This window comes from Diadema setosum, chromosome 5, assembly GCF_964275005.1.
Source record: "Diadema setosum chromosome 5, eeDiaSeto1, whole genome shotgun sequence".
NCBI lineage: Eukaryota > Metazoa > Echinodermata > Echinoidea > Diadematoida > Diadematidae > Diadema > Diadema setosum.
The window spans coordinates 17,706,098-17,725,633 of NC_092689.1; the positions used below are offsets into that span (position 1 = coordinate 17,706,098).

General features: G+C 41.1%; 2 protein-coding genes across 3 annotated transcripts in view; both read right to left on the reverse strand.

The window, feature by feature from the left end:
• Positions 1 to 857: 857 nt before the first annotated feature.
• LOC140228757 (uncharacterized) lies at positions 858 to 6,596 on the reverse strand. The gene is made up of 3 exons (XM_072309034.1): positions 5,912 to 6,596; positions 4,081 to 5,143; positions 858 to 1,656 (listed from the first exon to the last, which is right to left on the reverse strand). The coding sequence occupies exons 1-3, from the start codon at positions 6,594 to 6,596 to the stop codon at positions 858 to 860; spliced, it is 2,547 nt and encodes an 848-aa protein (XP_072165135.1).
• A 3,384-nt stretch (positions 6,597 to 9,980) lies between these two features.
• Positions 9,981 to 19,536, reverse strand: part of LOC140228617 (glutathione hydrolase 1 proenzyme-like) — a 28,393-nt gene continuing 18,837 nt past the window's right edge. For both annotated transcript variants that reach the window (XM_072308863.1, XM_072308864.1), the window contains exons 8-12: positions 17,634 to 17,770; positions 16,803 to 16,999; positions 15,110 to 15,323; positions 13,925 to 14,044; positions 9,981 to 13,263 (exon numbers count right to left, since the gene is read on the reverse strand). In XM_072308863.1, the coding sequence (XP_072164964.1) occupies positions 13,114 to 13,263; positions 13,925 to 14,044; positions 15,110 to 15,323; positions 16,803 to 16,999; positions 17,634 to 17,770 (818 nt within the window). In that variant the 3' untranslated portion in view covers positions 9,981 to 13,113. The remainder of the gene's footprint in view (positions 13,264 to 13,924; positions 14,045 to 15,109; positions 15,324 to 16,802; positions 17,000 to 17,633; positions 17,771 to 19,536) is intronic.

Here is a 19,536-nt window from a genome sequence, read left to right on the forward strand (position 1 = left end):
GGAGAGAGAGGAGAGAAAGAGGAGAGAGAGAGGAGAGAAAGAGGGGAGAGAGAGACCAGTGTGCATGGGGCATCACTGGCTTCTTCTTTGTCTACTCCCATTTGTCTACAAAGATTTGGCAAATCAAATCCTGCTCTGTAAATATTCCTTACAATCTTCTCATTCACTAACATGATTACACACATCATCATAAGCTATAAAACATTGTAAAGAAGATAAGTTCTTACCAAATTCGGGCCTGTTGTTTTCCCACAAAACTTGAACGAACTTGTTAGACTGCTGCAACTTCGCAAGCTTTCACTGGAACTGTGAATACTGTCACTAAACAGCTTGCCACGTCCACCCATAATACTGGATACATGTACAACACACAAAGCCCTATTGCTGTACGAAGTGAATGGTGGATTCTTAATACTTTCTCTAAAACAAGGGGGTAATTGTTCAATGTTTACACTAGCCTCCTGGGGTAGGGGTCTTATCTTTCATTGAACACATGTAGTCTGCAAATTTAGACCTGTTTAACACTTACTAGTTTTCAATCCTAGACCCATTTTATAAAACAGAATTACACCAAATTCTCACTGCACACTGCTGCAGTGACATGGCTCCTTTAAATGGACCCATCCATTTACCATTTCATTAACAAATAACATATTCACCTGATCCTAACTTACGTACATAGTATCACACAAAAGTTACATGTATGTAAAATTAAACACCATACAACATTCAGGAATGAATGTTTGCACTTTCGCTTTCTCCTGATGCAATTGAAAACACAACATATTCATTCTGTCAAATAGCTCAAAGGCTCCTTGATGGGGATTCGAAACTGGTCTTCTTTAGTGACAGTCCAGTTATTGTTCTGCTGGTAATAACAGTACCAACTTGTGGACAGGTCTCTCCAGTTCACTAGGGGGGCGTTGACGCTTTCCCTCATTGTCCAGCAAGCCGTCGGCCATCAGCACCTTGACCTTCCTGATCAAGCTGTCCTTGCTGGGGTAGACCTCGACGACACGTGCGAGGGGCCACCTGCCACGAGCATCATCGTTCTCCTTTGCTATCACCACATCTCCAACTGCGAGTTGTCTGCTTGGGCTGACCCACTTCTGGCGGTTCTGCAGTTGCTGAAGATACTCTCTCCTCCACCTTAGCCAGAACTGATTGGTCAAATACTGGACCCTTCTCCACCACTTCCGCGCATACATATCCTCCCGCTGGAACTGTCCTGGAGGGGGTAGAACGACCTTCGGCTTCATGGTTAGAAGATGAAGCGGGGTCAGCGGCTCCGGTGTCTCAGGGTCACTTATGCCAGATGTGGTCAGCGGTCTGGAATTGATGATGACCTCTGCCTCTGTCATGAATGTACGAAAGGCCTCATCGTCTAACTGGCTTCCTGCAGACTTCATCAGCGGCTCTAGGACACGGCGAACTGTCTGGATCTGTCGTTCCCATACACCACCCATATGAGAAGCATGTGGTACGTTCATCTGGAATGGAATCCAGTCGCATCCATTTTGCAGTAGGTACTCTTGCACCTCATTCTGGTCCATTTCAGCTAGAGCTTCCCTCAGTTCACTGCGAGCCCCCACGAACATTGTACCTTGGTCGGAGCGTAGTTGTCTAACAGCTCCTCTCCTGTTCATAAAACGTCGGAGTGCATTTATGAAGGAGCTAGAAGTTAAGCTGCTCGCAGTCTCCAGGTGGACACTTCGGGAAGCCATACAGGTGAAGATAACTCCATAGCGCTTCACTTGGCTGCGTCTTTCTTTGACCAAGAAAGGGCCGAAGTAGTCGACACCACAGTACGTGAAAGGAGCTGAGGGCTCAACCCGGTCTTCCGGGAGCTCTGCCATCTTCTGCTGCACCATCGGACCACGGCATCTCCTACACGTCACGCAGGAAGAGATGCACAGAGATACTGCTGAAGACCCTCCAATGACCCAGTATCCAGCTTGACGCAGCTCGTTATGAGTAATCCCTCGACCCATGTGGTGTGTTCTTTGATGATGGTGCAGTATGAGCAACTTGCTAATATGACTCTTGCGGGGCAAAATGATAGGATGCTTAATCTCACTTGAGATGTTGGCTCTATCGTTGCGTCCTCCTACTCGGATGATCCCGTCACCGTCCACATAGGGGTCAAGTCTGTACAATGCACTCCCTTTCTTCAATTGTGCATTCTTCGATCTATCACATTTCAGGTCTGCTGTCTGAGGTTTCTGGAGTGCATCTAGCTCTTCCGGAAAGTTCTCTTTCTGCACAGCCCTGATGATGATCTTTTCTGCTGCGTCTAGCTGCTGCACGGTAACTGCAGGTAATTTGACTGCACTTGTGTGTCCTCTTTCCTTGTTTGAACGAATACTGCGTTCAACGTCTTTGCGTCTCAGTCTCTTCATGTATTGCAAACCATGCGCTACGGCTTTCTTCACATGATGCCAATCGGAGAAACTGTTGAATCTACTTGATTCGAGGTGATCGGGGAACACCTTTTGTCCTTCTGTCTTTAGCACAGACGCCCTCTTCACTTCTGGATCATCCTCACCAATCTCACGGACATCTGCCTGTTTGGGTTGGAAGGCACCATCCGTCCACAGGAACTCTGGACCCTTTAACCACCGGCTGTCATTGGTGAGATGTTTGGCTTTTAACCCTCTAGAAGCGTCATCAGCTGGGTTGTCTTTGGTCTCAACGTAGAACCAACGATTTGGGTCTGCATGATCTCTGATCATCTGCACTCGGTTGGCTACAAACACGTGGAACCGTCTGGCCTCATTGTGGATGTAGCCTAGCACGACCTGGCTATCCGTCCAGAAGAATTCCTTCACGTTGCTGTATTTGAGCTCCTTTCGTAGAAATGCACTCATCTTAGCGGAAACTGTTGCTGCCGTGAGTTCTAGTCGAGGGATACTGACTTGCTTGAGAGGTGCGACCCTGGCCTTTCCAGCTATGAAAGAGACATGAGCTTTGCCACTCTGGTTGATTAATCGCAGATAGGAACACTGTCCATAGCCACTCTGACTTGCATCTGAAAAGTGGTGCACCTCAACCTCCTTGATCTCCCCGAAAGACTTGGGCTTGAAACAACGTGGTATTTCGAGCTTCTGTACTTCCTGTTTCTCCTCGAGCCATTTCCTCCATTCCACCTGCAGACCTTCGGGCATCAGAGTGTCCCAGTCCAGATTGAGTCTGCACATCTGTTGAAGGATCTTCTTTCCTTTTAGCACCACTGGACTCAGGAAGCCACTTGGATCGTAGATGGAACTGACAGTGGATAGCACGCCCCTTCGAGTGAACGGCTTGTCCTTCACCTCGATGTTGAACTTAAACGTATCATTTTCAGTGTTCCATGAAACCCCGAGAGCTCTCTCAAGTGCCAGCTCGTCTGCATCTAGGTCAAGTTCCTGAATGCTCTTAGCTCTCTGTTCTGCTGGGAAACTCTTCAGCACATCTCGGCTATTTGACACAATCTTGTGTAGTTTTAGACCAGCCTGAGCACAGATAGATTGGCTGTCCTTCAGTAACTTGATAGCAGCTTCTGCAGTAGGTGTAGAACTCAGTCCATCATCTACATAGAAGTCGTTGCGAATGAAAGTGGCTGCTGCTGATCCAAATTCCTCTTCTCCATCGTCTGCTGCTCGCTTCAGTCCAAAGTTACAACACCCTGGAGAACTTGCTGCTCCAAAGAGGTGAACCTTCATCCTGTATTCGACCGGCTTCTTTGTCTCGTCACCATCTTCATACCAGAAGAAGCGAAGAAGATCTCTATCCTCTTCTCTGACAACGAATTGATGGAACATACTCTTTATGTCTGTCATGAATGCGACTTCTTCTTTCCGGAACCGGCACAGGACTCCTAGCAGTCCATTCATCAGATCAGGTCCTTGAAGCAGGTGACTGTTCAAAGACACACCTTGGAATGTTGCGGAACAGTCAAACACGACTCTGATCTTATCCGGTTGTCTGGGGTGGTAAACACCTGTGTGGGGCACATAGTTCACTCTTCCATCTTGGATTGCGAGACGATTAGCTGGAACTCTTTCCGCGTAGTTGTGAGTGACATCGGCCATGAATGCCTTGTAGTCCTTGAGAAACTTTGGGTTCCTGTGCAATCTCGCTGCCAACTGTTTCCATCGTTTCAAGGCGAGAATCTTATTGTCTGGGAAACTGGCCTGGTCCGACTTCAGCGGTAGAGGCATCTCTAGATGACCGTCATCTCTCTTCCGGATACCATTTTCTAAGATGGTCAGGAACTTTGTTTCTTCAACAGATAGAGGTGCCCCCTTCGAATTTGTCGCCTGGAAATCCTGCTCCAGTATCCTAAGGACTTGGTCTGGCGAGAAGACCTCTTTTGCTCTAGTGTCGTAGGTGAAGTTTGGATAACTCTCACTCACTTGCAGCTTGTGGCATGTGGCGCCATGATCATCCTGGATTGGTGTTTGGCATACTCTGCCAACCACTCCCCATCCAAGAATGGTCCTCATTGCATAGGGGTCATCATCTCCGCCAGCTAAGACTTCTCTTGGTCGGATGGCTCTCGTGCAGTTATTTCCGATGAGCAGTGACACCTCGATGGACTTGTTGTATGGCATCAGCTGACTGGCTACTGGCTCCAGATGAGGCCACTTCCGCAGAACCTCTGCCTTTGGTATTTGATGTCTACTTGCAGGCACTTCTTTCCTAGAGAAACACGCAGGTAAATCGATTACTTGCTCCCTGTTGAAATCCATCACCTGTAGACCCGTCACCTTCTTGCTCTTCACACGTGCACTCTGGTGCATGGTAGTTAACTGAAGCTCTGTCTCCTGGCCTTGCAGCTGCAACTTAGCACACAATCCTACCGATACGAATCCCACATTAGACTGATCATCGAGGATGGCGTACTGTAGATACTCTCGGGAAGGGTTATCACTGTGCCTAACCCAAACTGGTACTATCATGCAGTGTTCGCGGCCGTCCTGGTCTGGTAACGAGCAAACATTGGTGCACTTTGAAGAAACTTCTTCAGATGGCTGCGGATTGGATGTCTGAGGGCTCTCAGTCTTTGTAGACAGATGAAGACATGTCAGATGACTGCCCTTACACTCTTTGCAGCTCCGCCTCTGTGTGCACTCTTTCACCCTGTGGTTGTCGGCTACACCGCATCCCATGCACAGTCTTTTCTGAAAGAAGAAGGCTTTCTTTGCATGATGAGATCTCTTCTTGAATTCACTACAGTCGTCTAAGTGATGAGGACCACGACAGCATGGACACAATGAATACACTCCATGTGACTTAGGAGATGCATTCGTTGCAAGAGTTCTTCCTCCTTGCAAGTGCTGATTGGTTCCCTTGCCATGGTATCGTGACAGCTGTGTCTTGGGCTCACCTCTTTGAATACCTGTTAATTCCGGTAGGTTTGCCTTGTCAGACGCTCGTTTTACAAACTCTGCAAACGTTGCGAACGGGGGGTAGTCACCATACCCGCGGGTCTGCCATCTGTCAACTTCATCCCGCCATTGCCGTTCCATGTAGAAGGGCAGCTTCTCCAACATTTTTATGTTCTCTTGGGGGTAGTCCAAAATCCCCAAGGAGCCCACGGTTGCCTTTGCCACCACCACCTGCTCTAAGAAGTCAGCAAATGTGCGAAGTCCTGCAGGATCCCTGTCAGATATGCGTGGCCAAGCTTTCAGCTTCCTTGAAAATGCCGAACTTACAACACTTCCACTGCCGTATCTCCTTGCCAGCGACTCTCTTGCACGATGATAGGCCTCATCTGTGCCTAAAAGAAGATAATGCTCTACCATCTTCCTGGGCTCTCCTGTGACGTAGCTGTTCAGGTAGTTCAGTTTCATAGCAGCGTCTAGTGGCTTGGAGTCAACCAAACTTGAAAAAGCATTGTTCCATAGCGGATAGCGCAAGGGGTCACCACTGAATACTGGTACTTCCAACTTAGGAAGCTGACTTGAAACAGCGATACTCTGCGAGGTCATGTTTTGTTGTATGATCATGTTTGCCACACGAGCAAGAGATTCTGCCACCTTTTCCATCCCAGATGAGGTGGCTGTATCCTGTGTCACAGGTTTTGCTTGACCAACTTCAGGAACTACGGGATTTACGCTCTTATCTTCCACATCATCTACTGGCTGTGAATTAAAGAATCTCTGCACTGATTCTTCCCTGCTCTCCCGTGGTAACAAGATGTTGCTGGATCTAGACGTTTCTGTAAGATTGTCATCCTCATCTGACTCGTCTAACTCAGATAATTTCTGCTCCAGCTGTTTCTTTATCTTCAATCGCTTCAATTCCATCTTGGCCTTTTGCATCTTTACGGCATGTTCATGTTCCCTCTGTAGAATCTCGATCTGATCCTCTTTGTCCATTACATCGAGCTCTGCTTGAAATGCTTTCATTAGCTTTTCACTCTTGACTGATTTTCCTTTGCTTGATACACTCCTCCCTGAAGTTAACTTTTTCTCGTCTCCAATCTTCATTTCCGGCAGTGATTTAGACAAGATTTCACCCTTCATGGATGAGTGATCGTGACCAGCTGAACTCTCAGCCTTACTGACCACCATGGCCTGATCAAGTGTACTGGAAACATTCGCGGCAGCCATAATGTTACTCACTGTATTAGTACTCCAATACTTGTTCTGTTGAAACTACAAATTATACAATTCAGAGGAATTCAGAACTTTCCAAATCCCATCACTATTGGAAACTGCTCCAATTGATGACAGTGACGCGATGCTCATCGCTCGTTGGATTACAGTCTGCTCTATTTGTTGGACGACAGTCCACTTTGATTGTTATTGTGACTGCCTCCGGGACAACTCGTACCACGGAGGAGTTTCCACTGTTAATTCAAACAACCCTCCTTAGTTGTTATTCACAAGGTCAAATATGAAACAAGGTGACATCCGGTTACCGTGACAAATACTTGTTTATCACGCTAACACACTGATGTTTCCAATATGAAATTCCAGTCAATTCTTCAGTTACGGACTTCCAGTTACTGAGCTTCACTTTAGATAACGACCTTCGGTTCATATGCACCTTCAGTTCATAACGGACCTTCAGATAACAATCTGAAATATAATACACAAAAACAAAGTTTTACAATTACGTTTAAATGTACATGAATAGCTTCATAAAACATTACATGGTTTAACACCATTTTACCTCATTTAAAGTCTAATAACACAATCTACCAATAATCTTTGTTATATATCACTAACTTATAATACATATTCTCGTTCACTTTACTCACCAGTTATAAACCAAACTTATCCGTATTTTATAATTTTCTGAATTAACTGTTATATGATCAACTAAAACCTCAACTGTTTATATTATTCATATACTTTATTAACATTCACTTCCAATATTATCCAAAACTTATTCACTTTTAATCTTTCATAACTTCAACCATATTTTAACTTGTTATTAAAATTATTGTTGCATAAATCAACACGGAAATATAAATTCTCAAACTTTTCCTTATGTATCACTGACCATAACTGAGTATACAAAATAAACTTATTCTATTAACTCAAAATTATTAACTATAACTAATTATTATCTTAAAACATCTATTATATATAAATTCATGAAACTGTCATATAAAAGCCTAAGCTACAAAACATATACGCCAGCTAACGATTAACCAACTAATGTCAAAACTATTTTGATTACATTAAATTGTCATCTCCAATCATTATGAATGTGTGTAAATTTGTTCCTACAAAACATCCACTACTTATATCACAGAAATCATGTTACATAATAATGCCTGACAGTATCAGTACACTGTACTTCTGTACTTCTCTAACAACACTTGTGAGAATATAACTCATTAACCACAGCTACCTACAGCAACAGCAAAAAGGTATAATACATCCCTACCATTCCGCTATACATCCAACCTCAGGCACAAACTCATAATGCTCACAGAATGAGAGAGAGAGAGAGAGAGAGTGTGTGTGTGAGGGGAGAGAGAGGAGAGAAAGAGGAGAGAGAGAGGAGAGAAAGAGGGGAGAGAGAGACCAGTGTGCATGGGGCATCACTGGCTTCTTCTTTGTCTACTCCCATTTGTCTACAAAGATTTGGCAAATCAAATCCTGCTCTGTAAATATTCCTTACAATCTTCTCATTCACTAACATGATTACACACATCATCATAAGCTATAAAACATTGTAAAGAAGATAAGTTCTTACCAAATTCGGGCCTGTTGTTTTCCCACAAAACTTGAACGAACTTGTTAGACTGCTGCAACTTCGCAAGCTTTCACTGGAACTGTGAATACTGTCACTAAACAGCTTGCCACGTCCACCCATAATACTGGATACATGTACAACACACAAAGCCCTATTGCTGTACGAAGTGAATGGTGGATTCTTAATACTTTCTCTAAAACAAGGGGGTAATTGTTCAATGTTTACACTAGCCTCCTGGGGTAGGGGTCTTATCTTTCATTGAACACATGTAGTCTGCAAATTTAGACCTGTTTAACACTTACTAGTTTTCAATCCTAGACCCATTTTATAAAACAGAATTACACCAAATTCTCACTGCACACTGCTGCAGTGACATACGTCTATGTCAAAAGTGTACAAAGTTTATCTCTTATCCTGTATAGCGGACCTTTTGCATGTTCATGATTGCAATACAACGATCTGGTGCATAGTTCTGGCGATATTTGGACAATTTTCCGTTAAGAAAGTTCGAGATTTGTCCTCATCTCGGGAATTGCTTGGGGGATAAATGATTTGTCTGTCTAAACACTTCCTTTGGGGCGGGGCAAATGCCCCTTTGCTTCCCATAGATTCGACGTCCCTGATCTTCCCTTGGTATGCCCATAGATGTATCCTGACTGAGTCATCAGTCACTGTCGTTTCTCAGGAATGATTCAGGAAATGGAGGGGATTCAATTATGGCGATAAAGTTGTTGTTATTGTTTGTTTGTATGTTTTCGTACATATTTTGCAGATGGTCCCCAGTTACTCGCGTCATAACATGTTTACATGTAGACCTATACTATTTGACGTTGTCAACGCCTGAGCCATACCTTACAGTGTATGTCGATGTTACTTTCTTCGCGAGCGAGCGAAGCGAGCGAGCGCTTAAGAAAATTATACATTTTCCTACAAGATAGAATACTGTTAAGCTCTGCTACCTGTCTGAAGGCCGGCGTACAAACGTCATGCAATAATAATGCCAAAATTGATACAATCACATTTCTGCTTCCTCCATTTTTTCCCCTCAATATTCAGGGGGGGATGATTGTACAGGCCATCCCCCCCTCCTCCATTTCAGGGGGGGATATATCCCCCCCATCCCCCCCGGGATTTACGCCCATGCCTACAACCATTGTAGAAACCAAGGACCATAGTTTTGTTTTGATTTGTTTTCTTTTTATCACAAACTAGAAATTAGGCTGATTACATTTGTCTTATATATTGGATCAAAAATTCAAACAAAAGAAGGGAAAATAAGGTGAGAAGTCGTCTGGTGGATGCAATTTGTGGTGGGATCCTACAGCGAAGCAGCGCGCGATGTCACAGCTGTTCTGTGACATCGCCTTCACAATGACCTTATACTATGTACAATGTATAAAGAAATACATACAATCACGTGGATCACTTTCAACCAATCACTAGAGGATAGATTTTTGATCCAAAATATAGTTGAACTACATACATGTATAGTCAAGTGAAGCTCTCAACCAATCACTGACGAACGATTTTTTAAATCCAAAATATCACTTATTAAATCATAACATAAAACTTATAAGCTATTTCTCCGATTTTACATGGTGTGTGTGTATGTATGTATGTATGTATGTAAGTGTGTGTGTATGCATGTAAAAGTGAATGAGTTGTCAAGAGTTGATAAACATAATCACCAACATTCCTGACTTTCAAGACTCCCAAGTTTCAAGGAAGACAAGAAACAAAGTTTCAACTTTTGGGAAGTATGTAAACATTTATACATATCGGATTATTATATGTACTGTCCATTATTCAATTAACAATGTATGACAAAAGACATTAGAATAATTTCAGAACTGATTTGCTGCTATACGACATCATTGTTTGAGGATACCTATCTATAGAGATGACGATATGAAAGCTTACGTGTGCACAGTGATTGGAGGGAAATGTAGAGTCTCCACATTTATAATTCAAAGTTCAGTGGAAATATATTGGGGGACCTATACTTTGCCTTTGACAGTTTCTGGTTCAAATCATAGGCGAAAGCGAGTCCAATTGAGTACATTTACTATTCACTGAGGGGCGAATACATGCATTGCTATAAATTGGAGGCACCGAGGCCCATAATATTAACTAAAAACTTGAAATTAGGCAGAATGTGTATTTGTTTCATATCTTGGATTAAAAAAAAATACAAAAGAAAGTGAAAGTGACGCGAGAAGTCGTGTGGTGGATGAGAGGTAGTGGACGAATCCTCCAGTGACCGTACGAAGCAGCAACCGATGTTACAATTCCTTTGTGATGTCATAATTGCTTTGTGACATCACTTCACAAAATGTAATGGTGTACCACATGTATTTTGAAAATGTCATAAAAAGTGACTTCGTTTTCCAAATAGTATATCATAGTGTGTCAAAATATGCATTGCTATGCTAAGACGTGATTATAATCACGTGAAGCTCCTTCAACCAATCACAAGAGGATGATTTTTTTTTAATCCAAAATCTGAATACAGATATACTTCATGTAGACAACAACTGGAGACAAATTCACGGACACGGAACAATATAACAAGTGACAAAAACAGTGACAGAATAGGACAATGACACGAGAAAGAGATAGAGAACAACATTTAAGACAATGCCTTGGTGATGATGATGATGATGATGATGATGATGATCCACATCTATAGCGCCATATCTGCTACAGAAACATTCAAAGGCGCGGACTTGAATAAGAGCAGAACAATGGTTTACAAAAATACTGTTTTATGATTATCATGTCTAAACCAGATGACTCGGTCTCTCTATTAAGAGAAATGCACATCGCGCAAGAAACTGCAGTCATCTACACATAGGGTCTATAATACTTAAAATCAAAGTGAGTACGACGGCTCATTTATAGCCTCTTATTAACACGTACATTATTGATTCAAACGACAGAAGCAAAACTTGGAAACTTCGACAAGTCATGAATCTTAAGTTTGTCGATTGTTGTATGACAATGTGATATTTATTATATAGGTCATCAAATACACAATGCGAATACCACAAATTATTTCACAAAATCCTTCATTCACTCTTGTAAAATACACATCAGGAAACAACGACAATGTAAGAAAGTACATCTAGATGATATTGCAAAAACAAAACGTGATACCATTTACAATGCAATGCTTACAAACATCTTGTATAAAGTTATACATTGCTTAAAAATAGTCAAACTAAGAATAGACTACACATTGGCGAAACTAGAAACTAATCTCGATGTAGTGTCATGAAGCTATGAAAAGGAAAGAGGAAAACAATCGTTATATTTGTACATACGACACATTCTGGTCTGTCGTGATCTAGGCCTATTCACATCAACACACACAATCTTACATAATGACATACAATGCGTTCGACAAAAGGATAAAGTGTTACCCTAGAGTAGGCCTATATAATATGACCACGTCTATGAGTGTTATTTATCTACATTTAAAGTACAAGTTGATAAGAAGACATTATGCTACTTATGTTGATAATGTTTCATCCGTTCTGTACGTGAAAAAAGAAAGAAGAGAATTGCATGAAGAGAACAGAAATCTACTTTGGTCAGCTTTGGCCGCATGAGGTGGTTAAGTAGACAAAGATGATGCAACTCTAAGTGAACAACGTTGTCATCATACATGTTCAATTTCATGGCACGCTAACTAATATGTCTTACACAATTTGTTCAGTTGTCATCTTAATCTTTATGTTTTCAAATCACCATGTTCATGACGACAGTTACGTAGTAAAGTTTCGATGTATTGTAAAATGTCATGAAGAGGTAGCAGTGATATTCTTCATCATAACGGAATAATATTATGTACAAAGCAGAATTTTTATTTTTTTTTTTTAAAGGCAGCGAGTCGAAAAAACAAATGGCAAGGATAACGTCAGCCATGAGTTGTTGAAGCTGAAGTGAGTATGTTTCAGATTTTGAATTTGTTGCACACACACTGGGCAAGGATCATTAGAGTATCACATCCATAGGTTCAAGTGACAAAAAAAAAAATCAAATTCGACTTTCCCTTAACGGAACAGAATAAATGAAAGATATGAAGGCAAGAAGGACAGTTGTCAAAAACTCATCAAAGCACCGAGGCACATTCTTGTCCTAGCATGAAAACCGGTTACAGTTCGCTATTCCCAAGGTTCGTTAATCTAGAAAATAATTGGCAAAAAAAAAATAAGGTTTCGTTTGTACGAAGATTCGCTATTGTATACGAGTTTCGTTATTCCGAAGGTTCGTAATTCCGAAAAATAAGTTTCGTTATTCTAAAGGTTAGTTAATCCGAAAATCAAACAATTTTCCTTAATCCACGGGCTCGTCAATCATGAAATGTAAAAAGGTTAATCACCCAAAGGTTCGTTCATCCGACAACGAAAAAAATGTTCATAACTACGCACCTTCTCTTTATTTTCGGATTGAGGAACCTTCGGAATATCAATCCTTAATTAATCTTCCGAATTAAGAGCCATGGAAATAATGAAACTTCGGAGTAACGCCACATTTTACGTTCGGTATAACGAACCTTTTTCATTTATGAGTAATTGAAATCTGTAGGCATACGAAATTTGGCCGTGTCGTAATGACGAGCCTTTGGAATTAAGAACTTTATTACATTTTCGGACTTACGAACCTTCGGAATAACTAGCATCATCCTGACAACCTTGCTGAGTTTTGCAACTCGACTTCTCTCCGTGTGTTTACTCTAAATATGCACACAAGCCGGTCTCTGACACAGTAATGATGCTAGCTACTGTGTCAATCAACGGAACGTTTAACATTTGTATTGGGTACGCACACTTAGTGACTTTGGATTATCCAGAAATGATTAGAGGGTCAACGAGATCTCATTTTTCCCCCATGGTCAGATTATTGAAAATGACCTCAATATCCGGCTGGTGCTCCTCCTTTCCGTTGGTCCGAGTAAGCCAAAATTCGTCCGTCATCGTCTCGTAGAATAGCCTCCACCACAGACAACCATGTTTCGAGTTCTGTCAAACTGTGACCAATTCTGCTCAATCCGTCTAACACTTTCTGCAAAGAATGAACAAAGTGAATCCAACTATATCCTCATTCTCATACATAGATGCCTGGATGAGACTCGAGGTGAAACTATAACACGGCGCAAAGGAGATATCACAAATTTTCTCAAGAAACCGTAAGTACTGTAGACGGTTTATTCGAGAAACGATTTCAGTAAAACCACTACACACATTGTGTATATTTAACAATACTTAATACTGGTTATATTGATTAACGTTTTTATATGTTGTTTCTATCTTAGAACTATTTTGTAGACTACAAAGAAACGGATTAGTAGCGTCATTTTGTTAATAATAGTCCTTCCTTAACAATTCAAAGGCGGGGATAGAGCTCAGGTATATTTACAAACCTAACTCACAACACATGAAAACCACGATACGTTGTCCAAATCTTGGGTGCATTGTAGATGAGGATGAACTTCCACATTCCTTCCATGCACCCTTCAAATAATTTCGAAAACTGACTTGGTTCTTTCAAGAAAGGAATTATCCTGGCTGAAAACAAATAAACGCGATACAAACTCTGAAACTCTGAAAGAAACTCGGCCAACATTCACACATCAACAAAACTATCAACACAGCAAAAAGGAAAAGACTGACTAAAGTGATGAGAGTTTTCTAAAGATAGCAATCAACAGAATTGTGGATCTCACTTGTGGGAAGTTTTCCTCGTAGTCGGCAACAATGTTTGGCGGTTTGAGTTCACAGTGAATACGGGGTTCGTCGACAGCCTTAGAGAGCGGAATATCCCCCAGAACCGTGGCCAGCGCCATCTGGTGTTGAAAGCACAGAGAGTCAAGACCTTCACCACATTGTTTATGTTTTCTCCTTGCCTCGACTTCTCCTCTCTCGACAGTGTCGTGACAGACACCTAGCTCATTCATATACTGCTACAGTTCCAGTCATACTCTCACTCGTAGGAGAGGGGTCAGCAAGAGGATTACAGCGTCACTGGCCATTGTATCTGTTGTGTGTTTTGATGCTCCATTATGATAGCTTTTAATATATCGGATCCGCTGTATGGATTACGATTATTATTCACTAAGTCGCATGCAAGCACGACGACTTATTCTATTTTAGTTCAAGTGCATCTAGTGATGGATTGTTACAGAGCAAGCGTCTGGATTGCACAAGTTGTCCTTTTGCGAAGTAGATAAGCATTTTTTATGGGATTCCCGATGGAATCCCATTTTCTTTGCTCATTTTTCTACGAAGCATTTTTAAAATGAAAGTAGTTGTTGATATATATTCAAGAAAGAAACATGCAAACATTCTGACATAGCTGAAACTACCTAAATTAATTGTAGCTCTTTCAACCAATCATTACAGGATAAATTTTTGATTCAAAATATGATAGCGACTGTCGCAACCATGATCATAGAGGCCTACTGTATCTCTCAAGAACACTAATACATGTGCCTGGGTAGTTGATTTGTTGTAGTAATGGCGGTTGTTATTTTTGTAAGTTACTGAGAATTATTATCAATCAGTCCTTTATAAAGACTGAGACAGACAAAAAGGAAAAGTGAATGAGAGATGGATAGACAGATAGATATAGATAGATAGATAGATAGAAGATAGATAAATCGATAGATAGATAGATAGATATAAGAAAGATTGATCGATCGATCGATAGATAGATAGATACAATGTAAATAGAAGATAGATAGATCGATAGATAGATAGATAGATAGAAGATAGATAGATTAATAGATAGATAGATAGATAGATAGATAGATAGATAGAAGATAGATAGACAGATAGATAGATAGAAGATAGATATATCGATTTTCATATGGAAAGAGACATAAAACGTGAGAAGGAAAAACGTGACTTACCCAAGCGTTAATGCTAATGATACGTTTGCTTCCCGCGCTACCCTCGACAAACTTGACTTTTCCCTCCTTGTCCAGAACTATAAGCCCACCCATGGCCGACAGAGGGCGCTTTCCCGGTTCGACAAAATTGGGCGACGTGTCGTAAAGACTGAAATCGGCCATTTCATTGTTGAATATTAGTCCAGTCGTTGAAGAGCGTATCGAACTGCCAAACCTTCAGTGCAAACAAACAGACAATCAAACGAACGATACAATGTGTTTTAGGCACATTTTCATGCCATCTTGTTACAGTTCAAAGATAATTGGAAGTGAATCTGTGATTGTAAAAAGAATGATGAACAAGCAATTAACTTTTCATATTTTTACGTGTACGTGAATAATTAAAATTTTCAAGTTAAGTTGCAATCTTTATCTAATGCTGCAGGGTATCGGATTTTAGCTCTCGATCCTAGTGTTGATAGTTCATGAAGACTGTCCTGGTATTTCAACGGTTGTTTATTGAAAACCACAACAATGCTTTCATCCTTTATATTATACAAAAAAAAATAAATCTGAAACATTTGCAGAGTTTCATCAAAAACTGGTTATAGCGCCGTTTCTAAACATTTTTAACCCTAAAAGGGCCGGGGAGGGGGGGGGGGGGGGCGGAATCCGCCCCCCCCCCTCCTCGACGTCTCGCGCTATAATTCTGTAACGCGAGAAGGCCTCGTCGCGAGGCTTCTTGACTTTATTTGTTCAAGTCTCGCACAACTTTCGAGACCAAATTTGCAACGTCCGCGCATACTTTTGCGAAGCCACGCCCATTTTAGTAACGGAATGTCGCCCCAAAACGGGGCACAATTTTGTGATTTTGTGTACATTATGGAAAACGGTGCTCTGTCATGACAGTCATAAAAACCTGATTATTTTTACAATTAATCACTTTCATTGATTAATTTTGTGCTAATCATGGTAGAAAAGTGGTCAGTGACAATTTCCAATGAAAAAACAAAGAAAAAAACAAAAGCTGAAAAACAAGGAAATACATAAGAAATTCTGAAAACAATAAAATACATAAAAATTGAAATGAGTTTTGGAAGTTTTTGTGATGTACAATTGTTGAATATGCTAAAACAGAGTTACAGATCAAAAATTAGACTCTCAATGCTTTTAATTAGGCTAAAATATGATCTTGAGCTTAATTTGCATAATTAATCAATTAAAATTAGAAATTGATTGTTTCAGAAAATCTTATGACACAATCTTGTAGATTATGACGTGGGTCTCACGCATGCAAAATTTCATAGCGATCGCACCACCGATGGCCGGAATCCATCTCTCCCCCCCCCCCCCCGGTCTGAGCATAGCCAAAAAAGCCCGGCCCTTTTAGGGTTAAAGTGGGTTTATCATCAGAAAGAGCAAAATAAAACCTTTCCAGTGATATACTTTGCTTTTTCGACAACAAAGAATATTCTTGATGTTATGATTAAAAAATCCCATATTTTCTTGTCACTTTTTAGCAGCTTGCAAATACTTTAAAATCAAAAAGTAAGGAGTTAACTCGTTATTCCATCAAACTCTCAATTTGGTCCATATTGAAAAAAACAAAATCGACAGGCGTGCACAATAGAGCACGGTTCTGACAATCTATTTCTAAGTCTCCCGAAGAGAACCTATAGGAAAGCAATCGACAATATTTGTGTTCCCACTGTACCTGTAATTGACGGATGTAGTGGAAGAAACTGCATCTCCGTTTGAAGCCAGGACGTTGAGATGGCTGGTGCCGCCGAGGGTGCTGGAAACTCGTGGAGCCACCTGGTAGTAACTGATGTTGGTGTGCGTTACCGCGTCGTTGGGGATACTTGCCGCGACCTCACGCGCCACGTCCAAGGATGCTAGGTCAGCGAGGACCTTGAAACAAATTAAAGCGTGTACTATGACATCTTACTGCACAAAGTCCCGTCACATTATTGTTTACAACAGTTGATACAGTAGGCCAATTTGCTCTAATTGTCCCTCTTCATCTGTGATATTACGGTAATTTTTTACACTTTGTAACAAAGAAGCACTTATGTGTACACTGGTTCTGTAATCTTTGTGCGATGCGTTCATTGTTGAACATGATTCACGATTCATGCTCCCTAATGTTATCAACTGCTCCTCTTAGAGGACAGCGCTTGTGCTGTATTTATGACAGAAATTTAGTTATTTTGCTAAAAGTTTTGTAATATGAAGATGACGATACTACTACTACTACTATTGCTGCTACTACTACTACTAAATATACTACTACTACTAATAATAATAATTATGATAATAATAACATCATTATTATCATGACCATTATCACTCTCATTCTTATTGCTTTCTATGTACCTGGGCCCCCTTTTTTTTCAGAAGAGATAATCAATTATAACTCTTCATAAAACGGGGCCCTGGTCTTGCTGAAACTAGACTAGAGTATACCTAACGGTTGCTATAGTTTCGCTCCTTTCGATCGGAAGCGAAATCGGAGACCGCAAGGGAGATGTACACGGGATCTTACCTGTCTGACCTTGGGTGTGTCGGAATCACCCATGTGACTGCGAAGCCCGTAGGCAAACTTTAGTGTCTCCAAAAATCGGTGGTACGTCAGCACGAGGGCGTCTGGGGAAGCAAAGTCCGCGCTTGTCAGGTTGAAAGCTGGAGATGCAATGTAGTGTGAAACAAGGAAAAGTAGAAATTACGCGGTGCGTAAAATATGTCCCCGCCGGAAGTAGCATTTAGTAGCAAAATGTACAATATTGGTAAAAAATCAAGGTCAAAGGTCAAAGAAGTCAAAGGTCAAAATTCTGTGTAGTAGTTTTGAAGCCCTCACCTAAAGCCATCACAAGAAGCAAACGGAATCGAAATCGGGTTTTGATAGAAATGGCGAAGGAGTAGCATTTTGTAGCCAATGTACAATATAGGTCAAAAATCAAGGTCAAAGGTCAAAGAAGTCAAAGGCCAAAATTCTGTGAAGAAGTTTTGAAGCCCTCACCTAGTGCCATCACATAAAGAAAACGGAATCGAAATCGGGTTAGAAATGGCAAAGGAGTATGTCAAAAATCGAGGTCAAAGGTTAAAGAAGTCCAGGGTCAAAATTCTGTGTAGAAGTTTTGAAGCCCTCACCTACAGACTGTAGTGCCATCACATAAAGCAAACGGAAATGAAATTGGGTTAGAAATGGCAAAGGAGTAGCATTTTGTAGCAAAATGTACAATGCAGGTCAAAAATCAAGGTCAAAGGTCAAAGAAGTCAAAGGTCAAAATTCTGTGTAGGAGTTTTGAAGCCCTCACCTAGTAACATCACATAAAGCACACGGAATCGAAATCGGGTTAGAAATGGCGAAGGAGTAGCATTTTGTAGCAAAATGTACAATATAGGTCAAAAATCAAGGTCAAAGGTCAAAGAAGTCAAAGGTCAAAATTCTGTGTAGAAGTTTTGAAGCCCTCACCTAGTGCCATATCACATAAAGCAAACGGAATCGAAATCGGGTTAGAAATGGCGAAGGAGTAGCATTTTGTAGCCAATGTACAATATAGGTGAAAAATCAAGGTCAAAGATCAAAGAAGTCAAAGGTCAAAATTCTGTGTAGAAGTTTTGAAGCCCTCACCTAGTGCCATCACATAAAGCAAACGGAATCGAAATCGGGTTAGAAATGGCGAAGGAGTAGCATTTTGAAGCAAAATGTACAATAATATAGGTCAAAGGTCAAGGTCAAAGGTCACAACTGAAATTCTGTGTAGAAGTTTCAAAGCTCCCATGTAGTGCTATCATATAAAGCAAACAGAATCAAAGTTGGCTCATAAATGACAGAGAAGTAGCAAATTGAAAATTTTGATCACACACGGACGCACAGACAGACGGACGGACGGACAGACAGACGGACGGACGGACGGACAGACAGACGGACGGACGGACACACACACGTACGGAGCCCGTTTCATAGTCCCCTGCTCGAACTCGTTCGGCGGGGACAAAAACCGACCAAACACGTATAAAGTATCTTCGAATGCATCTAGCGTGAAAGAGTGAATACTTTGTGCACGGTTTGACAATTCTATTCCATTATTTTACTCTTTATTTTTTGTGTGATTATATTAAGCGTGGACGCACTATTTGCCTTGGTTTCATTAGACACACACTGAATCTTTGATTGCACAGTACATTGTAACCCATACTGATTAGAATTCCTTTGTGTTTGAGCATTTCCTATAGACAGAAGTATTTGAAATCTGAGGTATTTTTACTGATTCATGCAGCACGAAAGTCAAGAAATGTCCCTAATCATTGCCAATATAAAATCATGTGATAAAGAGTAAGAAAACCAAATAATGATCGGGTGTGGCTCAGTGGAAAAGACTAGGAGCTCCCAATCCAAAGGTTTCAGTCCAAGTCGTTTGCAGCTGCAGTTGGACCTTCTTTCA